This window comes from Nothoprocta perdicaria, unplaced genomic scaffold (genome assembly GCF_003342845.1).
Source record: "Nothoprocta perdicaria isolate Ctin4 unplaced genomic scaffold, notPer1 scaffold_9, whole genome shotgun sequence".
Lineage (NCBI taxonomy): Eukaryota > Metazoa > Chordata > Aves > Tinamiformes > Tinamidae > Nothoprocta > Nothoprocta perdicaria.
Genome location: NW_020456198.1, coordinates 1,224,816 through 1,240,658, shown reverse-complemented (window position 1 = coordinate 1,240,658; position 15,843 = coordinate 1,224,816). Strand labels below are relative to the sequence as shown.

At 48.1% G+C, this 15,843-nt stretch overlaps 2 protein-coding genes across 2 annotated transcripts in view; one reads left to right on the top strand and one right to left on the bottom strand.

Moving 5' to 3' along the window:
* The first annotated feature begins 2,229 nt into the window (after window positions 1–2,229).
* On the top strand, window positions 2,230–4,345 carry GPR27 (G protein-coupled receptor 27). Its single transcript, XM_026052567.1, has one exon. It carries the CDS (start codon window positions 2,230–2,232, stop codon window positions 3,373–3,375), a length of 1,146 nt encoding a protein of 381 aa, XP_025908352.1. The 3' UTR covers window positions 3,376–4,345.
* An 8,173-nt stretch (window positions 4,346–12,518) lies between these two features.
* PROK2 (prokineticin 2) overlaps window positions 12,519–15,843 on the bottom strand; it is a 4,074-nt gene continuing 749 nt past the window's right edge. Inside the window, exons 2-3 of the mRNA XM_026052600.1 lie at window positions 13,766–13,891; window positions 12,519–12,644 (exon numbers count right to left, since the gene is read on the bottom strand). Of these exons, the coding sequence (XP_025908385.1) occupies window positions 12,519–12,644; window positions 13,766–13,891 (252 nt within the window). The remainder of the gene's footprint in view (window positions 12,645–13,765; window positions 13,892–15,843) is intronic.

The window sequence follows — 15,843 nt, the reverse complement described above, 5'->3', positions numbered from 1 at the left end:
CTCATCGGTCCCTGCAAACTCCTTGTCCCTCAGCAGTGCTGCAGGGACGTGCAGATGCCACTCTCCTCGGGCAATGTCCAAACCAGAACCCAAGGTTTTGGGCCCTACCTGTGTGTTGGGAGGAAGGAGCCTGGTGTTTCAGTGCCATGGATTGCATCTAGGGATTCCTGTGCAAAGATGCCCCCAATCAGCTGTAGCCTGATGACTTGAAGTAAAAGGAACCCACTTTCACATCTGAACTGAGGCTGAGGTCTGTGAGGAGCGTGGTTGTACCTGTTGGCTCTGACCAGAGGTACCCAGAGCTGCAGGTGCCCCTGGTCGCACTGCCCAGCTTGCACGACCAGCCGAAGTGGTGATTGCTCCTCCTTGCACTTGCGCTCTGCACAGTCTGCACCCTGTTGTGATGAGGTCCTTAACTTAGTCCCTTGCTGCCCTGGGGCCAAGCGAGCTCCAGGGTACCTCACTTGCAGCTGCTGGCTCCAAAGGCAGGCTCGCGCGCGCGCAGGAGACGCCGTGCGCCACATACTCAAGTCGCTGCCCAAACGTGAGAAATGTCTTGCAAACTGCACAAAGCCCTTGCCAGCCTGCGGGCACTTCTGTCACAGTAAAACTGTGGTGCAAATGAGAAACCTAACAACTAGAAACAGCTCGGGTGTGCTGGTGAAAAGCGGAAAGCAGCCTTGTTATCGGCTTTCTCTTTTTAGAATTTCCAAATGATTGCAATAAATCACAGCTACAAACCTAAGACCAACATGAACTGTCCTCAACAGATCTTTGGGCCAAGGGCTGGCGGAGGTCCCACCAGCATTTACATAGCATCACTTCACCACAGTGACCCTGAAGGTCCAGGGGCATCGGCGCCTGCCCCAGCTCACCCAAAAATTCACCTTTGGAAATTGGTCACCAGGATCTGCCCCCAGACTGTTCAACTTGACCGTGCAGCTCGGGGGCTGAAGGCCGATTTAGCTGCCATAGTTTCTGCAGCAGCCTTGAACTTGCTACTGTCTTTCAGTAGAGCTCCTCGGAAGGCTTTGAGCAACGTCCTTCAGCAGAGGCCATAAAGGAACCTTGGGAATCACACGATGATGACAGGAGCATGTCAGTTGCAGACAGGCCCTCATGCGCTGTCTGCTCAGCAGGGCACATGGAGAGACCAATCCCTAAATGGATGAGGAGGACGAAGCAGAAGAGACGAAGGACAAGTCTTGAGGTCTTGCAATCTTCTGGCTCTCAGCCTACATTGATTAAACTACCCAGTAAACGTGGACTGAGACCAGTCTGCCAGGAACACCTTGGTGCTGGTGTTGGTCAGGTTGAAGGGATTCTGATGAGCTCCCGGAAACCCGCCCAGCTCTCCGCAGGCCACAGGTAAGGCCGTGCACAGCAGGTCACACACGCTTTGCCATCACTCTTTGTCCCTCTGTCTTCTTGGGTCCAGAGTGTAGGACCCCAGACTCTAAAAACGCCGCATTTCACATTTGCAGAGGCAGCTGCTACCTCCCACTCACACCAAAGCACTTGCCCTCGCTGGGGCCACAGCAAGGAGCCGAGCAGGCCCCGGCACCGGGAGCAGCTCCACGGACCCCACGGCAAACACGGAGCTGCCAGGAGGGAAACCTGCCGGGAGGCGGCAGGGGATGTGCAGAGCATCCTCCTCATCCTCCTCCTCCTCCTCCTCATCCTCCTTCTCCTCCCGCAACGGGCGCGCCGCAACGGGCGGGGGGAGGATGCGCACGGCGCTGCGGCAGCGCGCAGCCCTGCGCGCCGGGGGGAGCAGGAGGAAGAGGAGGAGGGAGGAAGGCGGCGGCAAGGAGGGGGGGGGTTCCCCCGCCGTCCTGGGCGGGGGCCGCGCGCTGCGCTGCGCTGCGCTGTGCGCAGGCTCGGCCAGCCCCTCGCGCCGCGCCGCAGCACGGGAGCAGCGAGGCGGAGGCTGCGCGCCCCTCCGCGCCCCCCAGCGCCCCGCGCCGGCCATGGGGCGGCGGCGCGGAGCCCGGCGGCGCGGAGCGCGGCCCTAGCGCGGCCGCATGGCGCGGAGCGCGAGCGGCCGAGGCGCAGGACGAGGACGACGAGGAGGAGGAGGAAGGCGCGGGAGGAAGGCGGCGGGCATGGGGGCGCCGCGCTGCGCGGGGCGGGCGGCGGGAGGCGGCGCGGCCCGGCGGCTGCCGCGGCGCTGAGAGCCCGGCCGTGCCGCGGAGGAGGAGGAGGAGGAGGAGGAGGAGGAAGGCCCCGATGGCGAACGGCAGCGAGCTGGGGAGCAGCAGCAGCCCACACCTGCCCAGCGCCGGCGGCCTGCTCAGCGCCTCCGGCCTCAAGCTGGCCACGCTGGGCTTGATCCTGTGCGTGAGCCTGGCGGGCAACGTGCTCTTCGCGTGGCTCATCCTCAAGGACCGGCACCTGCACCGCGCGCCCTACTACCTGCTGCTCGACCTGTGCCTGGCCGACGGGCTGCGCTCGCTCGCCTGCTTCCCCTTCGTGATGCTCTCGGTGCGCAGCGGGGCTGGCGCCTGGCCCCACGGGACGCTCAGCTGCAAGGTGCTCGCCTTCCTGGCCGTGCTCTTCTGCTTCCACGCCGCCTTCCTGCTCTTCTGCGTGGGTGTCACGCGCTACATGGCTATCGCCCACCACCGCTTCTACGCCAAGCGCATGACGGGCTGGACCTGCCTCGCGGTGGTGTGCATGGTGTGGACGCTCTCCATGGCCATGGCCTTCCCGCCCGTCTTTGATGTGGGCACCTACAAGTTCATCCGGGAGGAGGAGCAGTGCATCTTCGAGCACCGCTACGTCAAGGCCAACGACACGCTGGGCTTCATGCTCATGCTGGCGGCCGTCATCGCTGCCACCCACCTGGTCTACATCAAGCTGCTCTTCTTCATCCACGGCCACCGCAAGATGAAGCCTGCCCAGCTGGTACCAGCCATCAGCCAGAACTGGACCTTCCACGGGCCGGGGGCCACCGGCCAAGCGGCTGCAAACTGGACCGCTGGCTTTGGCAGGGGGCCCACGCCACCCACCCTTGTGGGCATAAGGCAGGCCACCCACAGCCAGATCAAGAGGCTTCTGGTCCTGGAGGAGTTTAAGATGGAGAAAAGGCTCTGCAAGATGTTCTACATGATCACCTTGCTCTTCCTGCTCCTCTGGTCCCCCTACATTGTGGCCTGCTACCTGCGGGTCTTCATTAAGGCCAGCTCCATCCCCCAGGTCTACCTGACCACCTCCGTGTGGATGACGTTTGCCCAGGCAGGGGTCAACCCCATCCTTTGCTTCATCTTCAACAAGGAGCTCAGGGTCTGTCTCCGAGCCCACTTCCCGTGCTGCCAAAGCATCCAGAGCACCCAGGGCACCATCCTCTGTGATCTCAAGAGCTTTGGCATGTAGGGAGGCTTTTCTCAGTCGGAAGAGCATGGAAGGTGGATACCAATTCCTGTGGTTCTGCGTATGATCACCGGAGAGCGTGACCCGTGGGGGACTTACTAAGCCACCACCCAGCACCCAAACCTTAGGCTGTAAGAAGCTGTTTTATTTATTTTTCTATATTTTGCGTATGCTCTCCTCGGAACATAAAAGGCTGCTGCCTGTGGGAACAGGCACTTCAGCAAAACACCCCCAAACCTTAGGCTGTAAGAAGCTGTTTTTCTTTGTGATTGTGTGGTTTTTAAAAACAAAACAGGGCTCCAAGTTTCTGGTCTTGCTTCTAACGTTTCTAGACGTGATTCCAACAGATACGGATTAAGGCCATGACATTTTTTTTCCTATTCCTGTCTGTTTTGATAAAGGCTTAACAATTTTACTCATGTAATATTTGATAAAGGCCAAGACAATTTTATACTAAAGTTATTTTTGATGACCTGAAGAGGTGTTGTTTTATTATTATTTGATTTTAATCTAAGAACAAGAAGAGGACACTTCTAATGTGGTCAGAAGTCAGTTTTTGGTGGGAGCTGTTGAGTTATTCATTCTCAAATGATTTAAATATTTAAAGCAGTTACTTCTAACTTTTGCTTGACATGCAAACACAGTGTAGAACTAATTTCAATTTTCTTGTTGCACTATTCATTTGGTAATATTTCAGAACTATTTGTGAGACGTGATTTTAAAATATCAACTTTAAAAATAATCAACTATAGCAGTTTTTAAACCTAGATTGAAATTCATATTTTACTGCCTTTATAGGAAGTTATCTACAAAACCTGGGTAATACTTGTACATTTTGACTGTTTTCTTTAATAAAATATTGAAAACCTTTACTGTATGTAATTGTTTCAGAATGACAGCGTAGTGCTTTGCTGACAAGTGACTTGTGTATTTAGAAGGTTGTATGTCTTCTGTCTGAGTAGATTTCACAGCTGAGGTTATTATGGACAAGCACAATCCTTATTTGCTGTTAGATCTCAATTTAGGTGTTTCTACCAATAAAAGTGACTAAAGCTATTTTTAAGGAGACTTAAGTTCATGATGGGCAACAGGTTTAAATAGTGCTTCTTTTTTGTCTACTGAAACCGAATTTCTGCTTTAGCAAATTGCTCTTCTGCTAATGATAGGAAAGCCTGGATAACTGTGAATCACGGATTTTACTAGGCAAAGCAGTTTCTTAACATGATGGCTTGGTTAATACTGTACACATGTGTAAACTATATTTTTAACAGGTAATTTAAAGTTATGTATAACATTTTAACCTGTTTTATTGTTCCCCAAAAACTTCTCTGGAAGGACATTAAGCAGCGGCCTGATGGCAGCACCCTGCAAAAACTTTTTTAGTCATCCCGGAGGGAGCTCTGCCTGATGTGCTTGTTCTCTGTGGCACTGTAAAGCATCTAAGGAGCTTTAATCATCAAAGTTTTGCAGCAAGTTGTGCACAGAGTGGCAGCAGTAACAAGCTTGGGTCCCCTGTGGAACTCTCAGTGTCTGTGGTAAAAGCGTTTTGAAGCAACTAGTCCAAAATTGCCATACATCAACTGAGAAGTAGCTGCCCTGTCTGATGCGGCTGCAGAAGAGACGCACTCAGAGCGGGATGGCTGCACCGTCTAAGGTGACAGCTTCCAGTCACCTTAGTCACCTAGACAGGGAGTGGTTAAACCTGCTGGGGTCTTTAGGTTGCTTTTGCCTTGCCTTTTATTCCTACCCTTCCATAACTCCAATTTGGGAACCAAGAGACAGCGCTTCTCAGAAACTGAGTTCTCTACCCAAGGAGAAGCTTGTGATTTGAACTTTGTGGGTATCTGCAGAAGGTTGTCAGGAGGCAGCTGCAGCCGCATCACCACCTGGGTATGGCCGAGACCCAGCTAAGAAATACAGTGAGATTCACTATTTCTCAAAGCTTGGGATCAAAGTGAGATGTAATGACCATGCCCAAAACTACTAAAGAAAACGTATCCATTTGCTTGGAGAGTCTGGGAGAACTTTAGAGCAGCAGAAATTGGTTATCTGTACTAACTGTATGTTCCTCCTCAAGACAGCAGACCACGTAGCTGTTAGTCCTGAGTAATGGGAATGGTGTTAGGCAGAGCTCTGGAGCAGGGAATCGCATTCCAGGTGTACCTGTCTGCTTGTTTGACTGGTGGGTGTTTTCAGTAGGATGCAAGTTCTATCGAATCAGGGTTCCTTAAAAAGTTAAGAAACTTCCTGTGTAGGTAAAAGCATTTAAGTTACTGATGCCATAAGAGTATCTAACAGGAGCCTAGAACAGCGGTCTCTGATTTAAATCTTGCTTTCTCCTACCAGCAGGAATAGGAAACAGCCCATGTTTTATTCCACCAACTCTATTAAAAATACTTGATATTTTGGGATCCTATCTGTCTTCCAAGCTATAAGTAGCATGGTGATGATTCTGTTTAAGCTGTGGTGTTGAGAGAACAGTTATTTTAAAACAAGAGTTATTTTAAATCATCCTTAAAAACTGCAAGGATTTTTTTTTTTTTAAAGAAAAATTAAACATGAGTTCTGTTATATACATGTACACCAGGGAGGAAGAAAAAAAGTCACCCTTGGGTGACCTGTGCACTCTCTGCGTATGTAGGCATTACCCATCCCAGGATATCCCAGCTAGGGAGGACTGAGCTTTACCCCCAGCTGAGGACAGGTGCATCACTGTCACTTCGCACTGTGGTCACACCTGGCTTTGCTATAGCAAAAGTACACCAAAAAAGAAAGGAAAAAAAGTTAACAAATGGATGTCTATGTACTGTACCTTTTGCATGTATTTTACTTTTCAGGGCTCTCTCAGAACTTGAGACATACTCTGCAGGCAGAGTGGGTGTTGCACGAAGGGTTAAAATGCTTTTAGCTACTTGGAGCAGGCTCTGGTTTTGGCAAATACAAAAGAGAAGGAACTCCAGTAGCTTTAACTCGGGATTTAGCTGGATGTTTGCAACAAAGCTTAATTCCAGAAAATGGGAAACTAAACAGCAAGAACAGCTCCACGTGCAGAAAGCCAAAGAGCCCTGGCCTCCCAGATTGGTCCTGCTGGCTGGGAACATCCAAAAAAGAGCATGACAGGCCAGAAAGGGCTGGAGAAATGCCCTGGGAAAAAAAAAAAAAAAAAAAAAAAAAAAAAAAAAAAAAAAAAAAAAAAAAAAAAAAAAAAAAAAAAAAAAAAAGAGCTTTTTCAACGTATTTCACAGCACTAGCATGTTCTCACAGCATCCTTTGGCCTGCAAACGGGAAAGACAAGGCAAGGGGTTTTAATGCTGTGGCCAAAAGCAGCATGCTAGAGGGAGGAAAAGGCCTGCCCTGAATAGCAGAAGTAGAGATATGGTGTTAAGGAGAGGGGCTGAGCATGGGGAGCCATCCCCAATGCTGCCTCCAGAAACTCTAACGGCTCAAAGGCTTCAGGGAGCCAGATCTAGTCCCGGTCCAGTTATGCTATTGAGTGAAGGACCATCCTCAGCGGCTGTGCCAAGGGTGGCGGATGAGCATGAGAAACGTGCAGCCAAGGAGCCTTGGTGACAACTTTTTGGGAGAGTTGCAGGGTATCTTGGATGTTTCATCTCAAAGCTGCTTTTGCAATGTTGGCTTCTTGTGCCACGCTGGTCCCGATGGATTTTGTGCAGGCAAATCCTTGCTCATGCAAATGGGCCGAGCTGTTGCTTGTAGAGCTGGAAACCAAGAGCTGAACTGCAGGTGGGCCTCATGTCTGTGGCTTTCCCCAGAGCTGACCAGGCTAAGCCCTCCTGGGCCCTTCGCCCTTTGTACAAGGCATTAACTGCCCCATACCTTGGTGCTTTATCGGAAAAAAATGATTAATTATTCTTAGTCACCTCTGTAGAGCACAGAGCATTAACAGAACCGAGCATCACTGCGGGTGAATGGTCACTGACTGCACAGCCTTTCATCGCTTAGCTTTAAAGTCAAGCTAAGCCTTTAACGCAAGCTGCTGCATTTCTGTATTTCCATTCACGTTTAATGACCCCGGGGCTTGCAGGGTGCCTGTGAGCCCATGAGTCATGTGTGGCTTTGCTGAGGAAGCATTTACCAGAAAGCCACTCTCTTCAGGGCCACGTGTCCCCCCTGGCCGGTGACCAGGCTGCTACTGGGGAGCACTCTGTGTAGGAGGCTTTTGAGTTCAAAGCTAGTCTGGCGAGGGTGCAGGGAAGCTGTGAAGTCCCAGCTAATTTTAGGTAGTCGTCACAGCGCTAATTGAGGAGGCAGAGCTTACCCGCTGGAGAGACACAGCCATCCGTAACGGTCCTGAACGTTATTTACTGCCGTGCCATTAAAAAACAAAATAAGAATTAAAAATTCTGTGTTTGTGTGAGGATGATTAACCACTGGAATAAATCACCCTGGGAAAAAGTGGATGCTCCATGTGTGAGATGTGCGGAGCGAGCCGGCACCTGCCTGCAGCGTGCCTGCTCCAGGCAGGGTCCCGCGCCGGCCGGCCAGTGCCCGCGTCCCAGCGGAAAAGGCAGCAAGAGGCAGCAGCCTTCAAGCCACACACAGACCCTTCACATCCCACACTGAGTCACTCCTTCCTTTTGCTGTTTGACTCCTCCTGTAGTGAAATCTTTGGAAAGAGCACACCTGCAGCTGCTTCTCCCTTCTCTGCCTAAGCTGGACTCGGACTGCTCTGCCCTCTGTGCTCTGCTATATCTTCACGCAGGAATATAAAAAAAAAAAGCACCGATTTTGCACCCACTGCAATGAATAGCAGCTTTGCTGGTTTGTCAGTGAGTGTCACCTTTGCCTGTTTGTCCTGAAAAAGAGCCTGTGGAGACTGGTGCAAAACAGTATTGTGATGCACTCACAGGTACCAAAATAAAAGTAAATAAAGGCGGCTACGTCCTGTTTGCAGAGCTGCAGCCAGGCCATATTTTCAGACATTCAAAACAAGGCTTAATCCCTTTGACTTGTTGCTGCTTTGTGGTGTTAATGCAGCAGACATGCAGCCCAAGCCACTCATGGGTCCTCCATGATCCCAGATGGAGAGAGGATGATAACTCCTGTCCCTACTCCTGGCACAGTGCAAGGGAGCATCGAAATGGGATGCTCCTGACGCTTGCTATGCTACCTTGCACTCAGACCTCCAGGAAAACCCTGCTCTGGCTATGTATCCAAGAGTGCTGCATTATTTCAGTGGTAATCCCTCCTTTTCCTTCATGATTTGCTCTCCAGCTGCTCTCCTTGCAGCACACCAGCCTTGCCCATCCTCAGTCCTTTACGTACGGAGGCCTTTCAAACTGGTACATAAGGGGAAATTGGCCCCTGTAACTTTTTACCATGCGTCCTATCTCCTTAGCCCCATTCTGCACGTAGTCAGAACTCTCTTGATGAATGGGAGATGATTTGCTGTATGTTGGATGTGTATTAAAGTCGCCTCCACTTCTGTACTCAGAGTTATCGATTACTCCTTCTGCTGTGCCCCTGCTGGTTTGGCTGGCTGTTCCAGCTAATAGAGAAAAGCACATTGATTTTGCTATTATCAAAATCCTCCTGTATTTGCACAGTACTTCTCTTCCTGCAATTTTCTAATTCCTTCTGGAAAACATGCTACATACTGTCAAGATTAAATTTCTGAGACATCTTGCTTAAATCTAGGGAATCTTTGCACCTCTGTTTCTTTTGAGCATCCACCTGTACCATCACAACAGACTGGAGGGCCGTCAGAAGGACCTCAGTTGCCCTGGCTGGTACTGTACATCCCTGTGGTTCCTTATGCTGACCGGGCAGATGAGCAAAGACCTTTGCAAGTTGCACGATGAGACATGCTGAGATGTTCCTTCTAACATGCTGGAGCCTCACCTGCCAGGCACAGCCCTGTGTTTCCAGGTGGTCTGGCCATCTGTGCTGGAGAGCACAGCAGGTTCTGAGTTCAGATGCAGTGGTTGGGCAATGATTGCAGATAGCAGCTGTGACAATTTAGGATGACTGCTGCCTTCAGAACACCACTGCTAGCTCATCCAGCAAAGGACACCACCATCAGAACTCTGCACAAGCCCATTTCCTCAGTATCTGAGTACTGACAAGCTTATTGTGTGTTGATACAACTGAATACAGTCTTCAACAAGAGTTCCCAACATGAGGTGCAGTCCCACTGCCTTACCTGACCTTAGCACCCAGCCAGCCACATGGTGCACTATATGCATGCCCTAATCTCCTGCTTTTTCAGATATGCACCCATTAAACTTAAACACCCAACTTCTTCACCACTCCCAATGAATATCTAATCAAATTAAGGCAAAATGCACCAAATATGATAGAATCCTGTCCCAAAATCACTTTCCACCAAAACCCTGCCTGGTACTAATCATGATAAATCTTATTTTGGTGTGAGATGATCGTTATTCTATAACATATCTGTAATACCAATATTAATATAATATCAAAAATTAATGCATACATTTCTATTAATAATTAATAATGTTAATACAATATTAATTAAACTGAACAGTGGCCCAGATACCCTAAGCAGAGTGAATAAAGGAAAGCAGTAAAGCCAGCCTTTTCCCAACACCTTGAAAAACAGGCAGAAAGAAGAACGAGATGTAGCTGTTTTGAGAAGCTGTTTCTAGGACTGTAACATCCTTTTTCAGTCTGACAACACTCACCACCAAAAGTAAATTAAGTAAAGGTGTCTTGCTGGTATAGATGGGTTAGGAAATCTTCTCCAGGATGAGAGCAAAAGATAATGGATTAGGGCAGAGTTTAGAAAAGAGCCAAGATGCAAAAGCTCAAGCTTCTTTCCAAAGTGATCTCCTTGATCAACTAACCTTCACAGTGAGTGCCAATTAATGAGAACTCAGTTACTAAAAGGGGAATTGCAGTGACTGCATTGAGGACGTGTGACAGGTTCTGCTTGGGGCTCATGCTCCAGAGGACACCAGGAGCCAAAGGAAAGAAGCTGCAGGTGGTAACAGGACAGTATCTCCCTCAAAAACCCATTTGCCTTTTCTCAGCAACGACCATTTCAGAGACACAGGCATTTGAGTCTCCTACATGTCCTGCAGACTTTGCTCTGATGTAACTGGGGCTGTTCTTATTACCCAGATAAATGCCTAATCCCACAAACTAATTGGCACAAATTACAACTACAAAGTTGCCCTGCTCCTGTATAGCAAACTCTCTGAGGAGTTGTGTTTGGCAGGTCTGAGGCTCATCAGATATAATTGTCCACTCACTTACCATGATATAAAGCAGGATTATTGCCTTCCATGGAGCTCCTGGTGATTTGTACTGCCACGAGATGAGAAGAGGGGCTGGTGTTTCCTGCTCTGTCTCTCATTTTATTTGATGACTCTGATGACTGGTAAAAATGCACAGAGCAAGAGACAGCAGAAATACACACAGCACACACATACACACCTTGGCACTGCTTCTGTTGCTGTCTTGAGCTTTCCTCCTAAGCATGTTTGGAAGTCCATGGGATGAAAGTGTTTTGCATTACTGGCATTGGGTACAAAGCGCATGCAGTTTAAAACTGCAAGCCCAGCTCACCCAGGCTTTCCACAGCCAGCCCAGAAGGAAACTCCTCCCAACTCCTTCCACCTGAGAGGGAAAGGAGTTAATTGAGCCCCACGAAATTCAAAACTCCTGTTGCAGGGACTTTGTACCCACTGACAGCAATGCAAAGCCAGGCACCTTATATCCGATGCCAAACCATATGCAAGATCCAGAAGGTTCTAGCCTAAGAGGTGGTTCAGACATTTCTCCCCATCCATACAGGGAGGCAGTGCAAGGCACCCAGCAAGCACACAGGGCATCTCGGTGGGTGTTTGCTTTTGTACAGACCCACTGTCTCCCCTCAGCCCAGCCCCAGCAGCGACTGCTGGGAGCTGAATGACTTCACTTCTCCCGTTCCAGCATATGTTTGCTCATCTGAAAGCCAAAAACGTGCGAAACTCACACAAGCCTTTGGAATTCCAGCTATAGGGACTGACAAGCAAACATGAAGTTGCACAATATTTCATAAAACCCCCACAAGTTGTACATTCAACATGCTAAAGCGTTCCTTTGAGGTGTGTGCCAAGGAAAACTCTCACATTAATGACACCAAAAATTCCCCATCATCTAAGTCCAACTTTCAGCTGGGGATTCCCACCTTGCAAACTGGCAAGTTTCCCTAAAATCAGACAGAGGCATATAATATTTTAGTAAACTATCTGCAAGGAGCTCTGCTAATTTGCTTGAATGAAATGCATGATAACAGATTACACAAAATAAAAACTTAAAACCACAATGATAAAATAATGTTATAATATTAAAATAAAACAAATTATATACTGCCATCATTCTGATACAGAATTTTTACACAGCAAATTTGATACATGTACAAGAAGTTGAGCAGCCCATTACAATAAACCTCAGAGGTGCTTTTTTTTTGAAATATAAACTACATTTTAATACATAGTTTGAGATGATCAGCTAGTTTTACACCAAATTAAGTAACAATAACTATTTTTTTTCTCATGGAATACTAAAATAACAGAATCTTTTAATGCTTTCGATATTGAAATGCTTTGGTTCCATCTGTCACTTTTAAAAAGTGCAAAAACTACATCTATTGGTTAAATGTTTACAGTAGAGATATGCCTAATGTACAAATACAGTTATATTCATGAAGATTTGAGCTGCAATGTAAATATAGAGTTTTTTTTTTTTTTTTGCAATCATTGTATGCTTTGCATTATGTAATTATTCAAATCTCAGTTTGGCTTAGGCATTCCAAGTGGAAAAATATGGCCACGATTTTCTAAAATTGACAATAATCTTGGATGTTTTCATGCTGGGTGAAGCTGGACCCATTAGGAGAACAGGACTCGGCAGGAACTGTTCAGGTCCTGCCCTCTACAAGTGACACGGCTCCAAGAAACCTCCTCTTGTCACCCCAAGATGAAAGCATCCGTCATCACCACCAGCAGCTGCTCCCAACAACCCCACCTGTCGCAGTGCAGGGTCTTGTGTTGTAATGTTGGCCAGGCAGGAAACTACACTACAGCCTTGCCCTCGGTGAGTGCCTTTCTCCATCACCATAGCAAGAAAAAGAACCCACCAAGTGGCTCCCGCTAAAAAAAGACATCTTCTTCCCGCTAAAAGAAGACATCTTCTTTTCTGAAGTTGGGTAAACACTTGAATTTGCTTGACGAGATGCGTGTGCAGGTCAGGCCGGGCCGGCACGGGCACGTGTGGTGCATCCTGCGCCCGGGGAAGGGCACCTGCAAGGAGATACAGCAGGATTCAACACAACGCGCCCACCAATTTTCCCACCCTTTCCACGGTCACTGATGTCTACCCCAGGTAGGTCCCTTTCTGTCACTCCAAACAGGAGACATCACAGGCAGAAATGAGTCTTGCAAAGCCAGATCTTCTCCCTTGTGCTCCCCCAAAGGCCATGGTGGTTTTGCCATGGATGCTTGCTCAGATGGAGAGCACGAGCCCCAAGTGTGCAGGGGGTGCTCATTGCCTCTGCCCTCAGGAAGCCTTTGCAAGCAAAGATGAAATTCAGTGACCTGAAGGTCTGAATGGCCTCTTGCTCTGTCCTGCCCTGCAGGCAAATGGCAGGTTTGATATCCAGAGCAATCAGTCTCCTAGCCCCCTTCCCGCCCACACGTTTAGGAGGGAAGCTGTTGAGCAGGCTTGCCACCTCTGAAAATACTTCATTTCATGTGCTGCAGTAAAACGATTTGCTCCCTGGTTGTCATGAAGAGCAGCAGGGTGAGGAAGCGAAGTCTAAAATTAACCTCATAAAGCTTATAAACATCAGCGACGGTGGCTGTAACTCCAGGGCGGACAGGCGACCTCACTGATTGCAATTATGTGCACAATTAGCTTCAAATGCATCCGTGTAAATTATTGTGCAATGGCAATAAACTCAAAGAAAACTGGAACCCAGCAGGATCCCGAGGATCATGCAAGTATGAAGATCCCTTGCAAAAGAAATCTATCGCAATGCATCATAAAAATAAGAATCGGGTCCCCGATATCTTACTAGATTTAATGATTTGATGCTAAGAGGACAGAGTCTTACTTTTTCCTCACTCTTCCTAAAGCTGAGCAAATAGCCTGTAGATACAGATACGGCATCAAACACAACAGTGAGATGCAACTAACTGCATGCGTAGGAAGAGGCTCCCTCGCTACCATAACCCTCCCATGCGGCTCTTCCCAAGGAGGGTTTGGAAAACTGGGGGCTCTGAGGCTGCTACAGGCTGTTTCGAGTGGGATAACGAAGGCCGCAGCAACGCAAAGCTAATAGGTAAGGAGATTGCATTGTGCAGGGGGAACAATTATCCCGGTTGTCTCCAAGCTAACGTCCGTCCCGTGCGGCCGTACTCACGCGGTGGCTCAGGGGGTGGCACTCCTCTCCCGCGCTCCCCATGGGCGTGCACATCCGCAGGCTGCGGATCCAGAGGCTCACGGCGCAGCACATCCTCGCGCCGCACTGCTGGTCCCTGTCGCACGCCTGCAGGGCGAGAGGGCACCGGTGCCGTGAGCCCAGCCAGCGCCGCGGGACCCCCGGCTGGGTCCGCAATATTTGCTCTTATCGGGTACATTCTGTGGCTTACAAAATGCGAGGACAAAAAAATCCCCCAACTATTGGCTATATTGAAGAGGGGGAAAAAAAGGAAAAATAAAACTAAGAACAATTGGCATATTGCGGTTTGGACACAGGCTATTGCACATTGTTCTCTTATTTCTTTAAGCAAAGGATCAGGCAAAAGCCTATTTCCTTTCTCAGCTGACACATTCCTCTTGTAAAAGGCTCTGATTTTACCATAAAAAAAAATCACCACTGTTTCAAATGTCTGGCAGCATGACTGACAGGCCAAGGATTCTGCTGAGCAGGACATAAAAGAAAGACAAAAGTGCAAAAAGGAGCATAAAAGACCAACATGTGCCTGTGGAAGACTGTAGAGAACAAGCATTTGCTTATGAAAAAAGCTTACATATCTTGCCTTGAGATTTACACAGTGAGTGCCATTAGGGTGTACTCTGCTGGGTAAATATTACACTATTTCAAAAAGCAGAAGTCAGCTCAAAACACAGAGCTTCCGATCAGCTAGTCATTTAGGAAAGAGCTGTTGCGCTGGAGTCAAGCAACAAGATAGTGTCCATAGCCCAAACGGTTACAGTAGCTCTGAAATGTAGATTTAACGATGCAAACAGCTCTGTGCAGCGAGGGAGTCCAAATGCACCACTGTATTTACTTAAAAGAGTAATAGGGCCATAAAACTACCATTACAGCCTTTTGGGTTGATGATGTTTACTTTCTAATGTTGTAAAGGAAAAAAGAATATCCCATTTTCATATACTTATATGTATGTGTGCCTGTGTGTCTCCAGGAGAACTTTCAAGACTCCCCTTCCAAACCTGCTTGTGCAGGAACCACACTATTCAGCCAAATGCTGCTCCCCACATCTTATCTCCAAAGTCACAACAATACTCTAAATATTCCTAATATTCAGAGGACACAGCATTAAGAACACTGTCCTTCCACACCCTGTTCCAACATGGGTCTGTGGATAACGTAGCCCAAGGGTAGGAAAGTCCCAGCTGCGATGCCTGATCCATGGCCTGAAGTTGGCAACGAGCCGTCACTCAGGTAGAGAAAGTTTCAGGCAACTCCTTAAATAACCAAGGAAGATGCCTTTCAAACCCACAGAACTTGGGAAGGAGCAGCTAACTGGACATACAGCCAAGACGCGCCCATCCTCAGGGCGCCAAAGTCACATCCACGTGATTTAGACAAAAATTTGCCCTACAGTAGTCAAGGAAGTAGCATTTTCTATTTCTGATGTACTCCTACTGATTGATTACCATTTATCTCTGCTCTACTATTCTGTGCTTAGCAATTTCTTTATTTAAGAGATCAATACTGCTTTAAAAATGTAGCCTTCTTAAAAATTGAGCCTTTCTGGCTTGACGTATTTCTACTTAAAATCTTTCTACTTGAAATTCTCAAATATTCTCCAATATTAAAAGGGCCCTTCACATACTCTCTTCTCAAAACTAATTGGTCCTGGGAAAGCAGCTAGTTTGCAGAAAAGCCTCTAGGAGCTGTTTCAATGACTTCAGTGCTCTTGGAGCAGGAGTGTATCAGAAGCTGCTGCAAACACAACTTCTGCAGGTTACAAAAGCCATGAAAACTCCCAAAAGAATGTGAGCACGGGGCTATTAATCCAAAGGAAGTGCTAAAGAAGAAAATCTTTTTAGTTGAGTGATGCAATATTTTGGGTTAAATAACAACTGGGGGGAGGGGGGGGGTGAGTTTTCCACAAGCAAAGTGAACTTCAAGCCTAAAAACAGTAGTAACAACAAAGGAGGGCTCATTTGCAATGCATGTCAATCGAAGAGAGAGAACCAGCACAGACATCCGGAAAAAAAAAAAAAAGAAAAGAAAAAAAAGAAAAAAAA